The sequence below is a fragment of the Diprion similis genome, chromosome 10 (assembly GCF_021155765.1).
Source record: "Diprion similis isolate iyDipSimi1 chromosome 10, iyDipSimi1.1, whole genome shotgun sequence".
Lineage (NCBI taxonomy): Eukaryota > Metazoa > Arthropoda > Insecta > Hymenoptera > Diprionidae > Diprion > Diprion similis.
In genome coordinates this window covers 1203541-1229188 of record NC_060114.1, presented here as the reverse complement: position 1 = coordinate 1229188, position 25648 = coordinate 1203541, and the positions used below count along the sequence as shown (strand labels likewise).

General features: G+C 44.8%; 2 protein-coding genes across 2 annotated transcripts in view; one reads left to right on the top strand and one right to left on the bottom strand.

Moving 5' to 3' along the window:
* LOC124411863 (sodium/calcium exchanger 3) overlaps positions 1-25648 on the bottom strand; it is a 584624-nt gene that overhangs the window by 66835 nt on the left and 492141 nt on the right. The window lies entirely within an intron of this gene.
* LOC124411865 lies at positions 15020-16031 on the top strand. Its single transcript, XM_046891368.1, has 4 exons — positions 15020-15233; positions 15307-15367; positions 15445-15537; positions 15759-16031. The coding sequence occupies exons 2-4, from the start codon at positions 15313-15315 to the stop codon at positions 16001-16003; spliced, it is 393 nt and encodes a 130-aa protein (XP_046747324.1). The 5' UTR covers positions 15020-15233; positions 15307-15312; the 3' UTR covers positions 16004-16031.

Here is a 25648-nt window from a genome sequence, read left to right as displayed (position 1 = left end):
TACGGAATGGCTAGTCCTGAAGAAGCGCGAGCTGGGCATTTACATCAGGCATGCCGGAAACGGGCGTGAGTTTCGGATTCCGGAGACAGGTCGCAAGGTGGACGGATACCATGTCGCGGGCGACGGCACGCGGCACGTCTTCGAGTTCCACGGGTGCTTCTGGCGCGGCTGTCGCGAATGTTTGCGGATCAACCGCAACGTTACGTTAATGGTGAGTCATTGGACAAGCGTTACGAAGAAACTCGTGCGAAGACCGAGCGTATGCGTGAACTGGGTTACCGCGTGACAGAGCAGTGGGAATGCGTCTTTGATCGAGGCTTGAGGGAGAACGAGGAGATGAGGGAGTACGTGGCGACACACCCGCTGACCGCTGCCACTGCCACAAGCGAAGCGCTCAACCCGCGTGATGCGTTCTACGGCGGCCGAACGGGGAACACTTCCCGATACTACGAGGTGAAAACAGATGCAGCGGGCAACGCGTGCGAGGAAATACGATACGTCGATGTTTGTTCGTTGTATCCGTTCATCTGCAAGAATGGATGGTTCCCGGTTGGCCACCCGACGGTCTACGTTGGAGAGGAGTGTAAGCTCCGGACAGGGGCGAGCGGTTGCGACATCACGCGAGTCGAGGGAGTGATCAAATGTCGAGTTTTACCGCCGCGCAATCTTGATCATCCTGTTTTGCCGGTGCGCATGCATGACAAACTCATGTTTGCTTTGTGCCGCTCATGTTGTCAGAGTTTGCGTCAGGGCGAGTGTAGACATGATGACGAGGCCGCGCGAGAATTCGAGGGCACGTGGGTGTCCGTTGAATTGAAAAAAGCCGTGGAGATGGGCTATAAGATCAAGAGCATTCGCGAAATCTGGCAGTATACGGTAACATCTTTTGATCCAACTACTCGTCAAGGTGGGCATTTCGCCGACTACATCGACACCTTCCTCAAAATTAAGCAAGAGGCAAGCGGCTGGCCTGCTGAATGCGAGGACGAGTCGGCTCAAATGCGGTACCTCGACGAGTACGAACGTGTCGAGGGTATACGGCTAGATCGCGAGCGCACAGAATCCCGGTATGCGATCGGTCTCTAAATTATGTCTCAACTCATTTTGGGGTAAGTTTGGGCAACGTGAGAACCTGGTAAAAACGGAGGTTATCAAGACGCGACAGCAGCTGCTCGAGCTTTTGACCAACCCTGAAGTCGAGGTGTCCGGTTTGCTGCCTGTAAACGACTTTGTACTGTACGTGCGTTGGTCGCACGCGCAACACAGCGTTGAACCGTCAGCACTGGCGAACGTCGTGATTGCCGCGTACACCACTGCTCAGGCTCGGCTGAAGCTTTACTCGTACCTCGAGAAACTCGATCGGTGCGTTCTCTACTACGATACCGGTTCAGTGATTCATACCCGGAACCACCACCGATCAAACGCGTATGAACCTCCTACGGGTAACTTCCTTGGCGATCTAACGGACGAGCTGGAGCCTTACGGCCGTGGGAGCTTTATACGGGCTTTAGTCTCTGGGGGGCCAAAGTTCTACGCTTTCATCGTCAAACGTCCGAATGATGAAGAGGTTGAAATTTGCAAAGTGAAAGGTATAACGCTGAACCACACGGCGAGCTCGAAAATTAACTACGAGGCCATCAAAGGGATGGTGGTAAAAGCCGCTGCACCCATCAATTTGGAGTATCGTGCTATTCGCCGTACACAACTGCACGCAGTGGTGACTCGCACCGAGTGCAAAAGGTGCAAGCCAGTATTCGCGAAAAGGCGTTGCTGCGTCGACAGTTTCGACACGCTGCCCTACGGTTACCGCGCTGGGTGATGATCAACCCAGCCTCCAAACAGTTTTACGCTCCCGCTACCGTCTTCTCACCCCTGCGGTACAAACACCCGGACGGAAGTTTACAGGCCACGCGCACGCTCGACCAACAGACAAACAAACAGACAGAGACCACCGAAAGGCTTCTTACCCCCAACCAGCTGTTATTCGAACTGGCGAGACTCTCGTACCCGGACACCCAAGGAGAAACCCGCTTGTATGCGCCCCACCCAGCTGTATAAAGGTTAGTACCGCACGTAAATCCTAATTCAGCATGAAAAATTGTAAAAAACAAAAATCTCAGATCGCACGTAAAAAATCTAGCCCTTGAACTGCGGCGGGGCGCGCTGCTTTCAAGCTGATATCACAGCGCGCACGCGTACGAGCGAGCTCATGGCGTACGCGTCTCACGCTCAATCAGCTAGTACGTTTATGACCGCGCCGATAAGCTCGTACCTGCGCGGCCCGCGTGCGCTTGGATATGCTCATGGTCAGCGCACGAAGGGGTACCGCCGCCGCCGCGAACAGGCTTGCATAGTAAAAGAACGTGTCTTCAACTGATTAAATTTGTATAGATCTCGCATCATCTCTGGATTCTTCTTCTTCTTCTCACTTCGCTCAATAATCCCGCTCATCGATAACGGACACACGCTGGAAACATCCGTTTTCGGCCATCATCGCCGGTCCATCAGGATGCGGCAAATCGAATTTCGTCAAGAATTTTCTGCGTCATGGTTCGTCGATGTGCGACACAAAATTTAATCGCGTGATATGGTACTTTGACGAATGGCAACCGTTGTACGTCGGGAATAAGGGTATAGAGTACCGCGAAGGGTTACCCCAAAACGCCGATTACGACGGCGATAAAAATCCGAAACTCTTGATAATCGACGATCTCATGCGAGAGGCTTCAAAAATACGTGGTCGTGGATCTTTTCACCAAGGTCTGCCAGCATAAGAATCTCAGCGTCTTCTACATAACGCAGAATCTGTTTCACAAGGGACACGGTCAACGAGATATTTCCCTCAACGCAAACTACATAGTCTTCTTTAAAAATCCACGGGATCGCGCCCAGATTCAGCATCTCGCCAGGCAGGTATATCCCGAGGATCCGAGGTTTGTTCAAGAGGCCTATCACGACGCTACCGCAGCGCCGCACGGATATCTACTCCTCGACCTCAAGCAATCCACTCCAGAGAATTGCCGTTTCCGGTCAAATATCTTTCCTTCGGACAAAAATCACTATGTCTACGTTCCGCAAAAGGATATAAAGGTCAACAACGCGCATCGTGTTTCAGTCGTTCAGTTGTGATGCCTCGAATACGCCGTACCGCGCCCGGACGCAGAGCTCGTGCTGGTTTCACCGAAGCAAACACCGCAGCGCTGCACGCCTTGCAGAAATTGAAACCGATGCAGAGATCAGCATTGCTACGCACAGCAGATGATTCGTTGGTGAAGACCATTTGTGAGTGTGCATCGAACACCTTGGAGGGTAACGTAGCACTGTCCAGAGCGCAGAAAATTCGTCTGAGGCGTCATAAACGGATATTACGAAGATTGGCCAGCAACCAGGGTACCTGGAAGTCGAAAAAGCGATTTCTTGTTCAACGTGGCAACGGTGTCCTCGCCCTCTTACTCGCACCGATACTCGGTACTCTAGCTTCCAGTCTCTTCTCCAAGTAACAAGATGGAGCGTACAAAGAAAATGGTTTTAATTCCAATGGAAAGTATGGAGAGATTTCAACAACGTGTCAGCGAGGGTATAGCCGCTACGCTTTCGCCTGAAAATACATCTACCACTCGCACCGATCCCGCTTCAAGGCTCGACAGCGAGATGAAGGGCATCTTGAACCAGCCGTCGAAAGACGAAGCAGAGAAGTGGAAACTATATCAGCAGGTACTTCAACGATATTTGTTTTTTGCAAACGACGCACGCAAGCCCATGAAATTAGATGTTCTCGAGGAGAAGGAGGAGGATGAGGAGGAGGAAGACGGAAACGCAGCCGAAGAATCAGTGGTATCACCCGGCACAGCTGCAAGCCCTGACAATGTTCAAACACAGTCAAAGATAGTCGTGTCAGCAGTACCGAAAAAGTACCGTACAAAGGCCGAAATACCGATGCGTGATCTCGGTGGCGTACCGAAGCGATTTACGTGGGATGCCACAGGAACCGTCACGATAGACGGCGTTACAGTTCCCGGGACGAACATCGTCGACCTGGTCAATCATACGATGTGCTCCAGGAAGACTTTTACTCCCGCAGGGGCTGGTCAGTTTGCACGGTTTCTTCACACGCTCAACGTGACCCGAGAATACGTGGGGAACGATACGCTTTGGACAGACATACGCACATTCGATGCGCCGGGTCTATCGAAGGGTACTCCGCAACAACCGTTGACACGCACCGGTAGCTCGCCAGCGAAGCGGGGCAAACGTTACGCCCGTGTCCAGCCGATCTCACGACGTAGGATACGCCCTACGCAAACGCGTCACCGGGACAAAATCTAGTTGGAAAATACTTCAGCTGAAGAAGAAAAATGACGACTCTGCTTGAAGAAGCGTATTACGATCTCTCGCATACCGCCGGTTACGCTGGGGCACGAATTCTGGAACGCCTTTGCGCGCAAAATCAACCCTCGCGAATTGGTGAGAAAATGGCTGGCGGCACAGGATGCCTACACGTTACACAAACCCGTGCACAGAAAATTTCCGAGAGCAAGGTACAGCGTTTCCAACATAGACGACGTGTGGGAAGCTGATCTGGCTGATCTGAGTTCTATGAAAGGTCGCAACAATGGTTTCCGTTATCTCCTGGTGGTCATCGACGTATTGAGCAAGTACGCTTGGGTGGTCCCGCTAAAACGAAAGACAGCCGCAACCGTTGCTGAAGGTTTTGAGCAAGTGTTACGCACTACGCCGCGCAGACCCGACCTGCTGCAAACGGACAAGGGTAAAGAATTTGTCGGGAGCGCTTTTCAGAAGATACTTCGCACCAATGAAATACGATATCGTTTCACACGTAATCCTGACATCGAAGCAGCTATCGTGGAGCGATTCAATCGTACGCTCAAGAAACGTCTGTGGCGCTACTTTACGCACAAAAAGACACGACGCTACGTTGATGTTTTGCCGCAAGTCGTGCAAGCCTACAACAACACGGTTCACTCGAGCATTGGGATGGCACCGTCGGAAGTGACGCTTCGTAACGCTGCAAAGGCACGTGCCCACATGCAAAAGCGTTATCCACCCCGTCCAAACGGCAAGCCGAGGTTCGGCAAAAATGACTTTGTACGAATTAGTAAAACCAAGGGCACGTTCGAGAAAGGCTACGTGGCAAACTGGAGCGAAGAATTATTCAAGATCCGGCGAGTGCTTGCGCGTTCGCCGATAGTATACGTCTTGGAAGATCTCAACGGCGAGGTGATCGACGGATTGTTCTACGAGCCTGAACTTCAGCGCGTGGAGAGGGAAAACAGGTAGCTGATAAAATTGCGCACTACCGCGGCATAACCCTCAGTCTCTGTTGGTTCATCGTCGATCTCGTGCAGCAAAGGAAACGAAAATGGCCCGGGATCAGTTTTACCTAACTTCACCGAGCAACAGCTCGATGCAGTTTTTTCCGGAGAATCGGACGTGCTGTTACATTACACAGTTACCGCGTCAGATCCAATTAATGGGTGAATGGGAAGTCGGGCTGGCCGAGATCCACTATCCGCTTACGTTTGAACACCCACCAGGGTACGTGCCACCGAAAGATGAAACGACTCCCTGCGTAACGTATTGCGGTTCAGCTCAAGATGGTGCAGTTGTGACATCGGAGTGCACGGTATCCGAAACCAACAAATCATCAAGGATCCCTGGCTGTCAGATGTTTATTTATTGCGACCTAGTGGAACCACGCATCGTTGGAGACGTTTACGCACCGTTGTTACGAGTCATTCAAACATGTGGTAAAGACAGCACCTCACGAGGCGAATCAGAGATGAAAACCTTATCACCGCTGTACTACGTGCCACTGATGCTGAACAACTTTTATACCATCGAAATCGATATAAGAGATTAATTCGAAAGACCAGCGCCATTCGCGCGCGGGACTTTGACGGTTACGCTGCACTTTAGACGAGTTCAGTAATTGGATGAAATCACGTTGAAACGGGGGTAAGGAGTTACGCGGCAAAAATAAAAAGAGAAAGAACACTAGGTACAACATGACCCATTACGCGCATCATTACGAAGCTCAACTTGGCGGTGGAGGCATAGAAACGGTTTACCGAGGTGCACCACATCAGCGAGGACACGGAATCGGGAGCTTTTTGGGAGGCCTGTTTCGTCGAATATTTCCGTTGCTGACCAGTGGTGCCAGAGCGGTCGGAAAAGAGGCACTGCATGCAGGGATGAACGTTATGTCAGATATTAACAACGACACACCGTTCAAACAGTCAGTCAAGAGGCGAATCGCAGAATCGGGACATAATTTGAAGAGAGCTGCTGAAGAAAAGATTGATAAACTCATGAAGGGGTCCGGTTATAAAAGGCGTGCCGTAGGATTAGCGCATCAGTCAAACATCGCCCGCATGAACAGTCTTGTCGACGCGCGACGAACAGCTGGTACAACGGGAAAAATTATACGGAGAAGGTCGAAGAAGAAAACAACGGCAAAGACACCCAAGCGGGCCGGAACCACCAAGAAAACAAAACGGAAAAAGTGTTGTAAAAAATGGGCCCTTACAGACATATTTGGACCCCGGTAAATCCACGCGCCGCATGCCTACAACGTAAACATCAGCAATGGCCTTCCTGCACGCGCATTTGGGTGAGTGTATGAAGTCGGAACTGGAATTATTCTCACTACCACCAACGCAGACGTCTATTGAGGCTGGCCAATGAGTACACTACATGCCCGTATCATCTCTAACCGATGATTCCCCGATTGAATTGGTTGTACCCGGAAACGGCGATGAGTACATCGACTTGGCACACACTATGCTTAGCGTACGAGTGAAGTTACAGCCATCGGCTCCGGTCACCCCAGCAGGCGAAGGCAACGCACCCACTCCGCACGCCACTCCGGTAAATAATCTGCTCCACTTGATATTCAATCAAGTCGATATATTCTTCAATCAAAAACTAGTCTCCCCAGCCAACAACTCTTATGCCTATCGAGCGTACATAGAGACCCTACTGAATTACGCACCTCACGCCAAGAAATCTCATCTTTTATCGGCACTATGGTACGACAGCGAGGAAGGAGTATCAGATGTATACGACGCCGACGCTGCCGGTGCGGATCGCGGATTCATCGAACGCAAACGGATCATGAGCAATGCCCGTACCGTTGATCTCATTGGTCATCTACACTGCGACGTATTCAATCAAGACAAATTTTTACTCAACGGTGTGGAACTGCGTCTTCGCCTCGTGAGATCGAGCGATAGCTTTTGCATCATGGAAGCCGAAAATCGCTACAAGCTACACATCCTGGAAACTTCGCTGCTCGTTCGTCGGGTGAAGATCAGCCCCGGAATCTTGTTGGCGCATGCACGGACACTAGCCAAAGGTACAGCAAAATACCCCGTGACCAGAGTCGAGGTGAAATCCTTCACCATACATGCAGGAGTACAAGCAGAAACGCTGGACAATGTGATACTCGGTCAGCTACCGAAACGAGTGATAATCGGATTCGTCAGCAATAAAGCCTTCAACGGAGACAGACAACGCAATCCATTTAATTTTCAAAACTACTCTCTGAATTTCCTCTCGCTGTACGTCGACAGAGTGCAAGTTCCATCGAAACCGCTACAGATGAACTTTGGGAAAGACGATCTCTACATGGACGCCTATCACACCCTCTTCTCCGGTACGGGGATTCATTTTCTGAACGACGGAAATGGTATCAATCGACAACAGTTCGCCAAAGGAAATTGTCTAATGGCATTTGATCTAACTCCCGATCTCTCCGCCAACTGTCCGTCTCACTGGTCGCTCATCAAACACGGAACTCTCAGGGTCGAAGTGCGCTTTGACGAAGCCCTCAAAAAAACTGTGAATTGCCTGGTGTACGCTGAATTCGATAATCCGATTGAAGTGGATGCTGCACGTCAGGTCATTACAGATTTTTCGGGGTAAGAGTTACTCCTCTCCCATCTCGGGCGCTGTCGCGACACAGCAGGTGGTGACTTCTGCTAGAGGGGACGCGCTCACTCCTCCACTCCAACGTCTTCAAGGGGAGCATCAGGCCAGTTGGAGACATCGGATAAACACGGCTGCGTATAAAACGCCTCACGCAACTGCAATGCCGAGTCAGTCAGCATTCAAACTACACCGCGACAGCATCGCTCTTGCAATCTTTGTTCACTCGAGTACGTTCGTTGAAGCTCAAGTATGGATTACGTGATAGATATCCAAGGGTTTCGAGATGTCTACGGCAAATTGATACCGAAAGAAGTGGCAGTCGTCACCCTCGATCACCGCTACTCGGTACATTGGCTAGTAGAACCACCATATCCCTTCGCGGATCTGCCACTTAAAGAACGTGCCGTAAATAATCACGTTACCTCTTACCACCACGGCATCGAGTGGTTCGAAGGTGACATCACTCTGCTTCAACTAGCCATTAATCTACGAGAAATCGCACGTAACGCTCATCGTATTGTTGCCCGCGGACGCGAGAAATCGAAATATATTGAAAATGTTACTGCGCGACAAGTATTGAACTTGGAGGACCTCGAATGCCCGGCATTCGGCAAGTTGGAACGTTCTTCGGAATGGTGCTTCTTCCATGGTGTGAAGAAGGAGGAATTTTTCGCCCGCGCGACGAACAACGCACTCAAACTCAAAAAATGGGTCATCAGCAACGACATTCTAACTAAATACGAGTATACAGAAGCTGCGTCAGTCAGTAAGCACAGCATCACCGAAGAGAAGTGTTCGTCCAGTCATCAGGCCCCTCAACCATCACAGAGAAATTCATCGTTAGAAGCTGTCATACCAGAACCAGACGCTTCATCGGAAATCTCTCCTGATTCACCCAGACCTACGTCCGATAGCATAATTGCCGCTCCCTACGATGTGCGTACTACTACTACGAGCGGCTCGAATACCCCCTTACAATCTTCCGCGCGTGGTATGATTATCTCCGATAACGAGGACGAGGAAGAAGAAGAAGAAAAAGACGACGAAGCGCAAAATGGACAGTCTACAGATATGGAGCGCGATGCCGACGATTCCGAACGGGAGGACCGGGGTTTTTGCAGCGGATCAGACACCACTCATCTGGACACGCCCGACAGCCTTTGTATCAAACACCGATGACCACACGCGACCCGGTAGCCACTGGGTGGCATTTTTCGTCAGTTCCTCGGGACACGGAACATACTTTGACAGCTTCGGATTACCGCCATTCATCCCTCACCATAAGCGGACTTTACGAAGAAATTGCAGAAGATACGCCTGGAACGACAGACAGCTTCAAAGCCTCTCTTCTGATGTATACATGCATAAATCCCCAAACGCGCACACTGGAACGGAGTGAAACGAGTGATTAAATACATAAAAGGGACACTAAACTATGAACTGCATTATACAATGTGACGTGGCGGGTCTACCAGCCCGTCACCAACCCGCACTGGGAGTGGAGCCCAGGCGGCTACGGGAATCGCTCCTAGAGAGCAGAGGAGAGTCCTGCCGTGCCGCATCAATGAACAGCCAGAGTTAGCTTTAAGATTTTTGTATTATTGCTAATGCCTTTTGTCGGTCCCCCGCGAAATTCTCTGAGGTGACCGCCACTGCCGCCGCCGTCCAACAACCACCCTGCGGTGCCGTCGCAGGAAATCGGAGGGACCACTGGACGACCGGTGCGGAGTACGAAGCCCCGGACCCAGTAGTCGCGCTGTAGCTTGAGTGAACATCGATGCCGCCAGAGACATCCTGCTGCTGCCGCCCAGGGGTCGAGTTGCCGCCACCTGAGTCCTGCTAAGCCCGGCCTTGCCACCCGGTACCCAAAAACAACCGGACTCAGCCTCCCCCTGGGCACCCGATGCCGAAAAGACGCTTCCGCCTTCCCGCTGACCACCCTCGCTACCCGCAGCACAGCGCGGTGAACAGACCGGCTGCCTAGGCTCCCGCCGCCGGTCACTCACGAAAGTTCGCCTCTCAGCCCCCCCCCCCCCCTTCCGAAGCGCCACCGCGGGACCGCGTTCATCGAGAGCGGGCGGCCACCTCATTCTCCCTTGCGCTGTGAACCAGTCGACCTCGTGTCAGAATTTCATACCGTTTAGATTTCTCTTTTGCTCCTTGTGAGCTGCTGCATCTTGCTTTTCTTGTTTCGTTTTGCGACCTCTTGTGTCTCCGTTTTCTGGAGGATTCGTGCAGCTTTTGCTGTGGAAGCCGGATCTGTGTGCCGCTTCGTAGAAAGGTAGGCTGACGTTACCCCGAATCTCGCTGGCTAGAACGTATTATCGACCTCAGGCCATTTTCTCTTTGCAACAGGTTGCCGGCCGGCTTCGGTCGGCCATTTTGAGTAAAAGCCCGCGAACCTCGTGGTAGCTAAGCTCTTCTGTTTCATTGAATTTTCGATCTTAATTGCCACCTTCTTTAATAATTATTATTATAAGATACTCTGGTTGTTCATTCGGTGATTTTCTGCCGTCTAATATTAACGAATAGTTTGTAATAGATCGAGTACCGTGCCGCTTCTCGGCCGCGTACTAGGTACGTGAGTGTGAGAGAGAGAGAATCTGTGAGTGAGTGTGTGCGCCCGTGCCGTTGTTGCCGAGCGTAACTACCGCCGTCAAGCAGCGACAGGCGACAGCGATGAGGATTATCTCATATTTGTGAAAACGTTAGACTGCTAGCGAATTTGTTTTTGAATTGCTTCGTACTGTTATGAGTTTTGGAATTGTCAACGATTTTGCTTAGCGACGAACCTGTCATTGCATAATGTATTGAACTGCTGACGATTTTGCTTCGCTTATTATTCGCCTAGCTTGGTGGCTTGCCGCTCACTGCTTCTAGCTTATATTGCTTGATTTTGCCGTATTATATTGAATTGTTTACTTTTGTTGCGATGTTATGTTTTATTTTTGTACACGTGCCTTCGCAACACACATGCACATAGAAACTTCAGAAATTAATATTGGTTTTATAGCAAAGTGATTTGGATCACTCGGGTACGGGATAATAAGCTGAGACACTTGATTTAGAACTTAACGTTTAAACCCTTTTATTTAACTACGTCAAAAGATTACTTGTTTTGCATATGTCGAGCGCAGGAGACGTACAGAGACGAACTGAGGCCACAAGGTATCGGCTCTCGCGAAAAGGAGGACACCGGGGTTTACATGTCGTTTTTCCTCGATACAGAGAAATTGTCTTGACCCCAGACGCTATTTTGAATTTACAGACACCAGTCTACTCCCTCACACTACGTACATGCACACATGCTTGAACAGTTTTTATTTTTATTCTTATTTGAATTGTATCGAAGCGTACCGCCACCGATAAGACCGCTTGCCGTGTAAATCTTTTATTTGTGTGCCTTCTGCCTTGCCGCAACGGCTTTCTTTTTTAATAAATGCTGGTAATTACATCTACAATCATTTGATTATCACACATATACTATCTCACCTCCGCGCCCACGTTCCCCTCACCGCTAGCTAGTCGGCTGTTTTTGCTTGCCTGCTCTCGTTATAGTTTTGCTTTTGGGATTTATCTGTTGTGAATTTGGTTCGCCGTTTGAGTCGGCGAACGACTGCTATAGTCGAAGTAATTTTGAAACTGATAAGAGTATAGTCTCTTACGGCTTTCCCAAGCCTGGCGCCGAACATCTGTTCTGCAGTGCCGTTAATTATTATTCCATCTATTTTACTGCCGTGTTGGAAAACGCCATTTTTGTAAACGAGCCTGTGTGCCGACCCCGCTTTCCCCCGGGTAAAGTAAAAAGCACGTTACAACAAATAAATCGGAGTGTTCAAAAATCTCAGTGTATACAGACGCAGATTTCGCGGGTGACAGTGAATTGCGAAAATCAACCTTGGGTTTTGTGATTAAATTCGGTGAAAACTTAATTTCGTGGGGGATCGCGAAAACAAAGTGCCGTCGCCCTCTCGACGACCGATTCCGAGTTCATGGCCGCGAGTGTTGGTATGCAAGAGTGCGTGTGGCTATCAAATCTGTTCAAAGATTTAACGGGTCGAGCAACAGAAAGCACGAACCTCTTTTCGTAGATAACCAAAGTACCATAAAACTACTACAGAACCCGCAATTCCATAACCGCACCAAACATATCGACATCAAGTCCAAGTTAGTTCATTACATTATATTGACACCAAAAACCAACAAGCCGACATTCTGACAAAGGCGCTACCCGTCGAATCTTTTGAAAAATTGAGAAAAATGATTTGCATTGAAAAACTGTAAGAGAATTTTCTAGTGGGAGTGTTCTCGAAAATAAGAAATTCCTCTGGTGCTTTTATTCTAGATAGTTAAGATGAAAAACTATGTACATTCATATAAACTCTGCATAGCATAAGACGTCACATCTACTCCAACCGCCTTTCGGCAGCTATTCCTCTAGATTCCCTAGATTGCCTATCAACGCCATCTGGTCTACCTACTCTAAACAACCACTCTCCGCTGCGTTTTCCCTTCCCGGTTTCCTCTCTAACCGTCCGGCTGCTCACCTACGTCGTTGACTGAGGATATGTAAAGACTTATAACCCTGGGTTATTTTTCGTAACAGTTCGGCGGGTCTGGGCGGGTTTGGGGGTATTAGCAGTTTCACGTATTATCGACCAAGTAACTGACTAGGCCGGTAAAAGAACGTTAGTAATATATCGGCGTCATTGTGAAATTGAGATATTCCACACAATCAAAATCGTTGAGCATACGTTACGACACTGAGCCCGAAGCATCAATAGGTTCAATGAAAACGTCGAGGGAAACCTAAAACGCCCATTGTATTTTCGGGTGATTATAGATGAAAAATCCGATTGAATTAATCCAAGCTGATCCTGTTATGAAAATACCGAAATATTTCATTATTTGCCGATATGATTGGGTTTTCAGTATAATATACAAGACCACCAATACTGATTAATCGCAATTATTGATAAGTTTTAAGAATCATTTGAATAACATGGGCTTTCGTCATGCGTTCAGTCATCATTGTTCAAGTGTAATATACGCTTAGAAAATCTGAACTTTTCTGCACCCAATGTATATTGTTCCTGCTATTCGTGATAAAATTCACAGACCTTCAACGACATTGTTCACACTGCTGTGGATCAATGAGCTTGATGTTAGACTTTTTTTGAAAACAAAAAGAAAAACCAGACAAAATTGTTAGTGAAATTGAAAATGTCGATGGTCAAGATTACTCAAATTAGCGTTGAAATCCCCACATAATCTTTAAAAACGTATTTCAATTTGTATGTAATTTTTTGACCTAGTACTTATTTGCCAAATATGATGTTGGATATATTTTGTACACATTTTCTTTGAATACTGAAAAATCAATAATCGGGAAAATCATTTTCAATCATGTTTCGAAAAACTTTGTAGTTTTGTTGACGACGTTGTAATCAGAGTTGCCATATGTTTCTCCAAATATTAATGTTCACGTATCTCAAACGTGAAAAAGGACTTGGCATCCCTATTCCATAAGCAATTCTGAACAAAAACACTGAAACACATTTTCATTTAGCGCGAAAGTAAAGAAATAAATTCTACGAATTTATTATTGCGATTTCGTGAAATTCGATAGTTGGAATGAAAGTACATGTATACGTCTTCGACGAAATCGACTAGGACTCTTCCGTACGGCAAAATCATATTTTATATAACACAGGCAGGAATATGGCAGTTTGTCGTGTCTGTGGAGCAGAAGAGAAGCATCGCTTTGCGACCCGGGTCACCTGAGCGGCAGTAGAAGTAAGGTGACGTCATACTTTTTACTTCGAACTTCTACCCCCTAAGTAGTAAAAATTGTGGGGGAGGGACTTTTTACACATCGAATGATATTTTCAGTACTCGGTCTAAAAAGTCCCGCTTCTCCCCCTTTGCGCACAATATACTATTATTTCGTGGAACTAATGTTATCAAGAAGTGTTCAACTTCAACAATTTCAAATAATTAAATCACGTTTACTTACACAAGATCGTCCATATAGATCTGATGCTTCTGACTCTGTATCAGACTCTGATGTTCGACTCAATTTTCGTGTTCTAAACCACACTTTAAGTAATTATCGAAAGTTATAGTTTTTAATAGCGATCCGTCCACACCCGTAGCTCATTTTTATCCTCATCCTTCCCCATCACTCTGTACGGCTACAATTTTGCCCTCAAGGTAATAAATTCTGTCATTATTTTTCTGTTATACTCGTCTTTCATCAAACCGAGGACTTTTTTTGCTAACTAAAGACATACCGTAGATATTATCAGGTGGATAATCGGAGGTATCAAATTTATCCAAGTCCTGTTCCATGCATTCGTAAATATCGGGGACGGTGAAGTAGTATATTAAACTATAGTAGCAGTAGTATGTTGGTTCTGGCTCACCGCGTGTGCGTGTGTCCGTGTGAGGTGTGCGTGCGTCCGTGTGACCGGCCTAAGCTGACTTAGCGTGGATATGTTGGTTCTGGCTCACCGCGTGTGTGTCTGTGTGAGGCGTCCGTGTGTGTGTGTGTGTGTGACCGTGGTTCTCAGCCCGTGGTTATCAACCTCTCGGCGTTTTCGTGTGTGTTATCATCAGTGGGTGATTACCATCAGAGTGCAATGGTAAGTAGAACTCCCCTTCACGTCTGGCCAGCTGCCCAATTAAGACGCCGGAGCGGATTTAACTTCCGCATAAACCTGTCGTCCAAAATTACTTTGTTTTTGCAAAAAACTTACAATGTCGCTCGATTAATACGCGTATAAATCTGTCGTTTTTCGCGATTTAGCTCATTCCAAAATAACGGTGCATACAATGTCGCCTGGCCAGCCGCCCAATTTCGATGCATACACTTCCACCCGCCAACAAAGTTGCAGTTTATTCTAACAATCTAAGGTACACCTCGCGATTCTGCAATTTCTACATCCACCTACCCTTATTAGCGCACGGTCATCAGAGATGCACCTCCCCGCACCCGCCAAATTCATACTATAAAGCGCAGAGTCTTGCTGCAGATGCTCACAGTCTGATTTCACACCACATCGGCATCATGATCTGCATCCTCGCAATTTTCGCTCTCATTACCCTCGCGGCTGCTCGACCGCTTCACGAACAACCAACAGCAAACTTAAGCACCCTCCACCTCTTCTACCACTCACCCGATGCGCGGGTGATCGGTGATGGTCAAGGCGATCAGTTAGACATCAAGGAAGTCATCAATCCTTACAATTCCAAAACCACATCTAATCGAACTCTCGCCAAAAGTAAGTATTACATCCTCTCTTAAAAACCTTTTTTTGTGTACACCTTCAAACATTTTTTTATTACCCTCCACAGAACATTATGGTTCTGACCACGAAATTCTACACCACAACGACCATCACTACCACCTCACGATGTGAGTATTCTCAATTTTTAGCCCACGCAAGTCTTTCACCATGTTTTTTTGCGTAATGTAAGCTATTGTGGTTTTAGCCGAAACTATAACATCAACAAACACCGCTTCCACAATCAGCACAGTGCCCAACGAGACCGCCCCAATCATTAACAGAGCCGCCGAAACCGTCGGTAACTAATAGTTATCCACTATTCAGTGCAAAAAAGTTATATCAAAAAATTTTGAAACCGTACTAATCTTATTTTTTCAGAGTCAGTCGCAAAACCTTTCTCCATTGACTCTTACTTTCAAACTCTCGCCATGATCAAAATCGACATGAAACTCAAGTTTATTATACGCTCATTACAAAAACTTACAAAAAATTTTAATCTGGATTGTAACAATTCAACAGAGGACCCAACATCCCCCCCTACGACGTTCGTATTACATGCAACTCCAATCGGAACAACTACCGCCGAACCGGAGCGCGAGGTATCAAAACCCACAAATGACACTGCTACCATCCAACAACTTATGGACCAGAACCGCCGGTTATTGGAATACATCACCAGACTTCAAAGGAATCAAACTTCTACACCCGACAAAAATTTATATTCCTCCGCCAACTTTTCACCCTATACTGCAGTCATGTTCTAGCGGATTGTTTTTACCGCTTAATAACTTGTAGCCCGTGTGAAAAATTAATAAAAACTATATAGTGTTACAATAATTCTTTATTTTGATGTGCAATATAGACATATACTGCTTGGTATTATCAAATCCAAACTATCCTTACACAATCCGCAATTCTGCGGTTGATTTGGCCAACTTGATGCATCTTAGCGCTGCTATAAGTCGAATGACGTATAAATGCCAATCCATCCTCTACCGGTATATCATAAGCATCCGCACATCCTGGACACAACAGCTGTTCATCAGTCTCGTACCCAGCAGTCACCAGGCAAAGTCTCTTCATTCGTTTCGTAAGCGCACCAATTTCTACCGTTCTTACAAGCACATGTCTGCTGCATCGCTCATCCTTGGACTCATAATCGCTCGTATTTTGTTCCACCATGATAACCTATTTAGCAGTATTTTTTTGCAACGACGATTTTTCTTGTACCGTTCTATACCGCATTCGCTTAACCCTCGCCATTCCAAAGGTCACCCATGTTAATACATTGTCAAGCAGTCAGCACTTATACAACGATTCTGCTACCGCTAAAAGGCTTTCCCCCCCACTCCTCACCACAATATAAAATGCCGCACTGCTATCTCACATCCTCACAATGTATTACTACAAGTTCGTCGCCTATCAGTTCTACGCTTGCCATATATACCAAGGTGACAATCGATTCTTTCATCCGCCAATTTTTCTGAACGTGTGCCATCAGTGCTATAAGCAAGTCATACGTAACCAATCAATCAGATCGCGATCCCTAGGAACTGCATATTTCAAATCAACGTGCGACAACTTGATTGATTTTCCTCAATATTGCCACAAGTGTCACATTTTCCTGCTCACACAATCTGACGAGCCGGCTCGTTGCGAACCACGCATCCCATTACAATCATCAGTGATATTCAGATTCGAAGACATCGAGTGGGAACCAATATATTTTTTTCACCAGGATCTCTCCCTAGTCGATGAATATATCTACGTTAGAGCTGCTAATGAGAACTATAGCATAATTTCTAATACTTTGCGTGAAGAGTAGCTGCGAGTTGAATCATACATTGTATCACGAGTGCTGTTCATATAATTTTCGCAACAGTTTTTTGGAGGCACAATGGAAAACCGGTTCGACAAGTTTCATGCTGCAATCGATAAATTAGACATTGCATACCAGCAACTGACCACGGACTCCAACGAAGATCTCACCTCGCAGTGGAACACTATTAGTTTGAAACTTCTAAAAACCCTGAATGACTTGTACAGAGATCGAACCACCAGATTTGTCGATAAACGAAAGATTCAGACTCGCATTGTTAAATTAACGTCTCAACGTGCTGTGTTAAACCCTTCAATTCGAGGCGGCTCACACGACGCTCCAGCCATTCAATGGGATGATTTGGAATCTGCGTTCGAGAACCGTTTGATCACCGGGGTAATCACAAACTTTCGAATCAGCGATCTAAAACTATTCCTCACAGCTGCATACACCGTTATTTTCGGAAAACTCAACACATTGCTTCGCCAGCATCACCATCTGAAAGTCAACACCACGCTATCTGCAACTTTTGTCCTAGATGTGAAAACCGAAACAAAATTCTTCCATACGAAGAACGCCACTCTTCAAACAACCTCGAATCTGGCGAAATGGTACGAAGAGTATGTTGCATCACCTCTACTGGCTCAAATCGAAGAATTTCAGGAGCGTGATAGTGGCTGGGCCTTGATCAGTATAATAATTTATTAGTTAACATTAACAAGTATGAGCCGTTGGTAGGTTCGATGTGGATAGACTTGCCGAGCGATATTAAGGTTAAAAAAACCGTGGTTAATGTTGAAAATGCCGATAACGCTTGTTTTGCTTGGGCTTGCGTATCCGCTCGACATCCTGCTGCAAAAAACGCCAATCGAGTAACTTCCTACCCCCATTACAATCAAGTGTTCAATTTCACTGGCATCCAATTCCCCACAAAATTAAACGATATTCCGAAATTTGAAAAACTTAATAATATTTCTGTGAATGTATATATTTTGGAGAAACAGGGCAAGCGACATCAAGTCTTACCACCACTCATCAGTCGACATGAAAATCCACATACCGAACACATCAACTTGCTCATGCTACACGATAAAAACCTTGATGACGAATTCTCCTATGAAAGAACACACTTCTGTTGGATCAAAAATTTGTCGCGACTAGTCAATCGTCAATTGAATGTACGTACGAATGCAATCCATGTTTGTAATCGATGTTTACATTTTTTCTACTCCGAAGCAAAATTGCTCGCGCACAGGCTTGATTGCAGTCCTGATAAACCTTGTAAACTCACGCTTCCAGATCAGTCCAACAAGTGGTTAAAGTTTGAGAATTACTCGAACAAAATGCAAGTACCATACATAGTTTACGCAGATTTTGAGTGTTTGTTGGAGAATTCCTCACAGTCTTCTGACTCGTCGCATACGAAGATATATCAGAAACATGCACCTTACAGCGTAGGTTATTATTTTAAATGTAGTCACTATCATACTACAATTGAATAATGAGTCGCTATCATACTACAATTCCTATCGAGGTGTCGATTGCCAGACATGGTTAGCCCATCAATTACACGGACTCGCAGTCAGGGTAGCCGAATACTTCAATCAAAAGAAACCGATGTATCAATTGTCGAATCAGCAACAGACTGAATTCGAAAACGCTGAAGTATGCCACATTTGCGAGCTAAAATTTGTGCATCTAAATGATCGCGTGAAGGATCATTGCCATGTTACAGGACTATATCGCGGGCCTGCACATTCAAATTGTAATCTGAATTACAAACTCAATCGCACCGTACCCGTTGTATTCCACAACTTGAGTGGTTACGGTGCGCACTTCATAATCGGTGAATTGGCTAATATTAAATCATCCTCGCTCAGTGTTCTACCAATTACCGAAGAAAAGTACATAGTATTCACCCAGACGTTTCACAGCCTCGCCGTAAGACTTCAATTCATCGATTCTTATTGACATATGAGTTCGAGTTTAGCTGAACTAAGTTCTTACCTGCGACACAATGATTTAACGAATTTAAAATGTCAATTCCCCAATGCCACAGATTCGCAATTCAATCTTCTAACCCGCAAAGGGATATTTCCGTATGATGACGTGACCGAAGCCGACCGACTGAAGGAACGCTCATTACCCTCGAAAGAATCATTTTATAACGTATTGAACGACCAGCATATCAAAGACGAAGACTACGCTCATGCACAGAACGTTTATCACAGTTTTAATATCACAACATTGGGCAAGTACAGTGATTTGTATCCGAAAGTCGACGTAATGCTCCTCGCAGTTGTCTTTCAAAATTTCCGCGATAATTGCCTCAGAATATATAAGCTCGATCCGGCACACTACTGTACCTTACCCGGTTTTACGTGGGATTGCATGCTTTTCCACACGAAAATTCAGCTGGAATTGCTCACGGATATTGATATGCTGCTGTTCGTTGAAGGAGGCTTGCGTGGAGGATTGAGTCAATGCTCGAATCGACACAGTATAGCGAATAATAAATATATGGCAGATTACAATCCGCAGTTGGGAACCATTGCTCTACTTAGACGTAAATAATTTGTATGGTTGGGCGATGTCTCAGTACCTGCCTTGTAGAAATTTTGAATGGGTGCATCGAGTACATGATTTTGATTTCATGCGCGTTGGCGAAGAGTCTGATGATGGATACTGTGACGTGGTATTTTATACCCCGTCACATGGTTTGAATATCGCACTCCTTATTTTCAGAACGTCGTAAAAAGTAACGAAAACACGTCTGAGGCCAATACGCCAAAAAGAACAACTAATTAATTTCTAAGTGGGACTTAATTATTAAGCTAACTCCTGTCTTTTTTTTATGTTTGTATCGCACTACGAGAACTATCTTCAACGACACTGCTTCGAGGGAACTGAATATCGCGGAGCAGAGGTCACGTACCGGGTCAACAGCCAACTACCGTCAACTGCAACGGATTGGATACCGCAAAATCAATTTCAGATAGATGCCTACCTAGATTGCGTACAGGGTCGTGCGTGAAGCACAACGAAGACCTCCGATCATTTAGACTTATCGGCCAGGAGCCGAACCATCGCTACAACGCCACTGCCGCATGGATGCATCGTAGACGGCGTACAGGGCTGTGCGTCAAAAACACAACAAAGCCTCCCGTCGCGGTACTTATCAGCCTGGAGCTGAACCAGCATAATATCTACTGTTCCGCCTACTATTCCGCAGAATCGTAGCTGTCTACAAACCTACGATTATCGAAGGACTGCATCGTGAGGACAAGCCCGAGAAACAGTGGTGGACCATGCTGGACTGATGGTCTTAAGGATGGGAACCCTGCGTGTAAATCATCACCATCAGGAAGGCCCGGTGCAACAGTGCCGTAGGGCCCGTACCGAGTTGCAGTACCGGAGAAATACTCAGTGCGGGGAGTACTAGCACTGCACAAGTTGATGACGCACCAACCTCGAATTCTGCAGAGTATCGATACCGCAACAGTGTGAGTAGGATCATTCTTCTCGTCGTCGTTCCTAGATCTTCTCGCACACATCGATATCGCAATACCGTGAGGGGTAGACCTTCCCCTCTCGCGAGTATCGCAAGCAGCTGACCATAGCCCTCCCGCATATCGCTCGACGGATAGATATTTCCGTACATGTCAACGTGGGAGGAGAAGACACCCAGGAATGGACCATCGCCCGTCTACACCTGTTGACCCGTACCACGTGACCCTCTGGCCCAATTATCGATCACCGAACACCGGAAAAGGATCACGTGACAAAATCTCGCCGAAAATCGACCGGGATCGTCAGGATCGCCGCTCGTCTCTTCACACTCTACGTCCAGCTATTCTTAACGCCAGACGTGCTTTCGCTACACTCAATTATCGCATTTCGCTATATCACTTATATCTTAATTCAGTGCTTTCTATCTTTTCGCTTTTCGACCACCTGTCTCTACGCTTTTCCTGTATCTTCTATTTTCGTAAGTGAGGTTTTTCTTTCTATAATGTGAAGCCACGAATTTACTTGCTTTATATCTTTTTCTCTCTTTTCTTACCTATTATCGATTTTCTCTTTTATCTCGCAGTTTGCTCTGCGTGAGCCACGTGGGCTCGTATCGTATCCTCTTATTATCTCTTATCTTATTCTCTCTAATATCGAATATTGCAAATAATTTCGCGACTGGTTAGTATACTATTAATTTGTAATGACTATTATCTATTTCCTTGATTTATCTCGTTTGAGTAATTTTCTGATATCGCTGAACAGCAGCGCCTTACTTATGCTTTAATAGAATATCTCTGAATATCTTGTCTTATTTGAATCTCTGATTTATTGTTCTCAGTGATGATTGTTAAATCAATTAGCTGATAAAGTCTCTAATTTTGTCTCTCATTTCGTTTCTCGCTATCTGATATCTATTCTCTCTGTATCTCTTTTATAATTCCTCAACTATCGTTTCGTTGATTTCTTAACATTTTTCGGATTCAACCATTATCGAATATCTTGGAGTAATTATATCGTAAGCGTACCGCGTGCGCGATCTTATATCGCTGCGCGGTATAGCCGTTGTTCTCTTTTGACATTAGAGTATTGTGCCGTACCGAATAACACCTTTTTCATCACTTTCTTTGCTAGTACCGCTGCTCCGTAGTGTGTCCGTAGATCTCTAGTTTGTAATATATCGCATTATAATTCAAGTATCGAATTATCTCACTGACTTGTAATCCTTGCCTTTCGATTAATTGTAATATCTCTGTTTTTCGATTACTTGTATTATCTCTTGTTCTCGATTAATTGTAATATCTCTTGTTTCTCGATTAACTGTAATATTGCCTGCTTTTTGATTACCTGTAATATCTTTTGCTTTTTGACGAACTATGATATCTCTTGCCTTCTTTTGTCAATTGTAATATTCTCGTATCTTCTATCTTTTATCGTGCCTTATTGTTACACATTGCTGCGATTATTCTGTATTTCTGTGATCATATTTTTCTCGCCATACTATGCTATTTGATTTGAATTGTAACAATTAGTTCAAGAACCTTAGATTGTGCATTGCATGCTAGCCTATTTCTTATCTGCTTTGTAAACTTGCTGATTGTTATACCGAGTAATAGTATCGCGATCACCCCCGCTTCATACCGCTAAATCACACGAATAATTGTATCGCTACCGTGTTATCTTTGAATTCAACTTTCTCTCTGGCTGTACGTGAATTTCTCTGCTTGTCTTGTCAATACAATTGATACTATTACCATTTTCTTTGATATTGTGTTTTATCGAATTGGATACGACCCATCTCCCCTACCATTATCTTTATCTGCTGAGCAAGCTGTGCAAAACCGTCGTAGAATCTGATCTATTTCGTGTATTTCGTATTCTCTAATTATCGTATCTCTGACGCTACTGCGTTTGGCGCCCAACATTTATCTCTTTTTCTAATCATCGATTTAATTAATGATCAGGTCAGTAACTGCGCCCTAGGGTAGCGTGATTATCCCTCCCTCAAGAATCATCTCTATTTAGCCTTTTTAAATAATAATCACGTTGCAATACATATTGGAGGTAGATTTAGAATACCCCACCAATATTCACATATTACATCAAGATTTACCCTTTTGCCCAAACCATCAAAAACCCCCTGGTGGAAAAACTCCGAAACTTTCAGCTACGTTGCAGAACAAGACACGCTATGTCATACATTATCGTAATTTGCAACAATGTGTGAAAAACGGTTTGATATTGCGTAAAATTCATAGAATATTGGAATTCAAACAATCATCATGGTTGAAGAGTTATATTGATTTGAACACGGCGTTAAGAGCCAAAAGTGCCAACAAATTCGAACAGAATCTATACAAACTGACGAAGAACGGTATTCGGTAAAACGATGGAAGGTGTTCGTAAATATTCCGACGTCAAGTTAGCGCAAAAATGGCATGGACGTTGCGGTGCCATAGCACTGATATCGCGACCGAATTTCCACAGTCGGAGTATATTCGATGAAAATTTCGTTGCGATACAGTTAAACAGGCTCGAAGTGATATTTAACAAGCCAATTCACCCCGGAATGGCCATTCTAGATTTATCCAAAATTTGTGTCTACGACTTTCGCTATTCTTTTATGTTACCGAAGTTGAAATCAAATTGTAAGTTAATGTATACCGATACGGATAGTCTTATTTATGAAATAAAATCTCGTGACGTTTATGAATTCATTCGAGACAATATTAACAGATTCGACACCAGCGATTATCCTGCGGATAATATTCATAAAATTCACCAGGTCAACAAAAAAGTTGTCGGACTAATGAAGGATGAGAGAAACGGCGAAATAATGACTGAATTTGTTGGATTGCGATCCAAAATGTATGCGACGCGAATGGATGATAATAAGATCGTGAAGAGAGCAAAAGGTGTGAAAAATAATGTATTAAATAATCAAATAACTTTCGAAAATTATCTCGACTGCCTTAATCAGCACGAGAGTATTACAAAAACGCAGCGAAACATTCGCTCGAATCTGCATAAAGTGTATTCAATTCGACAATTGAAACTTGCCTTAAGCCATCACGATGATGAGCGATATTTAATACCTGATAGTACAGACACGTTACCCTGGGGACATGTAAAAATTACACCATCTGCAAAGAAAATAATATTTATTTAACAAAAATATAAATACGGTGTGAATAAAACGACTACAATGCATTGTCTTTATTTATTCAAGAATTATGTGATTTATCCAGATCCAACCACTTCACGAACACCTTATCACCTTTCCTCTTCAAAACTTTCTCCACTAAATATATGTCGGGATATTTCACGGAATGCAGTTCTTGTTCATAGAAACCCCCCTGGATTGGGTTTGACTGCTGATCTATCAGAAGATAAGTTCGCGGATTTGTGTTTTGTACTTTTTGAATCTTGAAAATCTCGGTCAACCAATTTGGTGTGTCACCTTTCGCGAATATCGTCTTATACTTGCTGACTCTTACGAAATCTCCGACTTGATATTCTGCCGGCTTAACTTGTTTAACGTTGCTGTAGACTGTTGAGAGTAGCTGGTTTGCATTTTTACGATTCACTTTTATCGGCGCCATACCCGTGGTACGATGTTTACTCTTATTGTATTCCGTCACCCACTGTTTTAGATCACCAATCCATTTGTATACCTCTAAGTAGCTAGCCCTCCCACTTTGAAAAATAAAATAAATCAAAAGATGGAAAATTATGAGCTATTTATGAGCTCTCAGAATATCCAAGTTTCGATTTTTGAGCTCAACCGGTCGCGCAGGAATTAGCGATTTTGACTGGGGGGGCCAAGTACGTAAGCAGCCAGCCCTCCCACCGCAAAAAAAAAGTGTTGGGAAAAAATTCAATAGACCAGAATTATGAGCTATTTATGAGCTTTAAAAATAGCAAAACTTCAAATTTTGAGCTGGAAAAATTGAGCGAAAATTTCATATTTTTAGTTGGGGGGCTGAGAACGTGCGCACGCAGCCCCCCACAACAAAGGAAGTGGATAAAAAATTCTCGAAAAAATTTGAGAATTATGAGTTATTTATGAGCTTTCTGGATATACTTATATTATATCCATAGGTACAACCCCCCGCGACCAGCCCCTAAAAATCTGATTTTCCGTTTAAGAAAATTAGTCTTAATAACAACATATTTAGGAAATCTTCGGAGCAAAATATTCAGTGATTTATAAACTGACGGGATATCGCATTTTGAAATTCTTAGCTGCAACCCCCAAGTACTCACCCCTCGAAAACCCCTCTGGCTCCGAAAGAGAACTTGGCTTTAAATGAACGGATTCGAAAAATCTTTAATAGCAAAATGTTCAGTAATTTATGAGCTGACAGAATATCGTGTTTTCGAATTTTGAGCTGCAACCCCTGAGCACCTACCCCTCGAAACTCCCTTTGGCTCCAGGAGAGAACTTGGCTTTAAATGAACGGATTCGAAAAATCTTTCGTAGCAAAATGTTCAGTGATTTATGAGCTGACAAGAGACCTCTTATTTAGAGCATTCAATTCCTTGTAAAACATGTTCTGGTCTCATCACTATACCTCTCCGTTGACGAGTTATGAAATGCCAAAGGGAGAAAAAAAGATTTTCCTATGTTATTTGACCGAGAATAAGAAAATCGCCGTAAGGCACCTCTAAATATTAATATTGAGACCTAAAAATTAGACAGCATTATTTTTGCGTCATTTGGAACAATATCTTCAACTTGAATTTTGTAAAGAAAGTCGTTTTTTCTATACAGTTTAATATACATTAAACTGACCGTTATAAAAAATTGCTTATGCTTTAAGTTGAGAAATCTTAAATTAACCTTGAAAAAAGAAGATCCTTCAAGTTCCAATGCTCCGTCTCTCTAATCAGGAGTGTCGATAATTTTTTTTCCAATTTTCTATAGGTCAACCTCCAGGTTATATTTCTTTGGACGCCATGTTGAATATTTAATCCAAAACAAAACATTTTCAATTTTTTCACGATTGAATATTTAACATGGCGTCCACAAATATATAGCCTAGAATCTGGGCTATAAAAAATGAAAAATAACAAAATG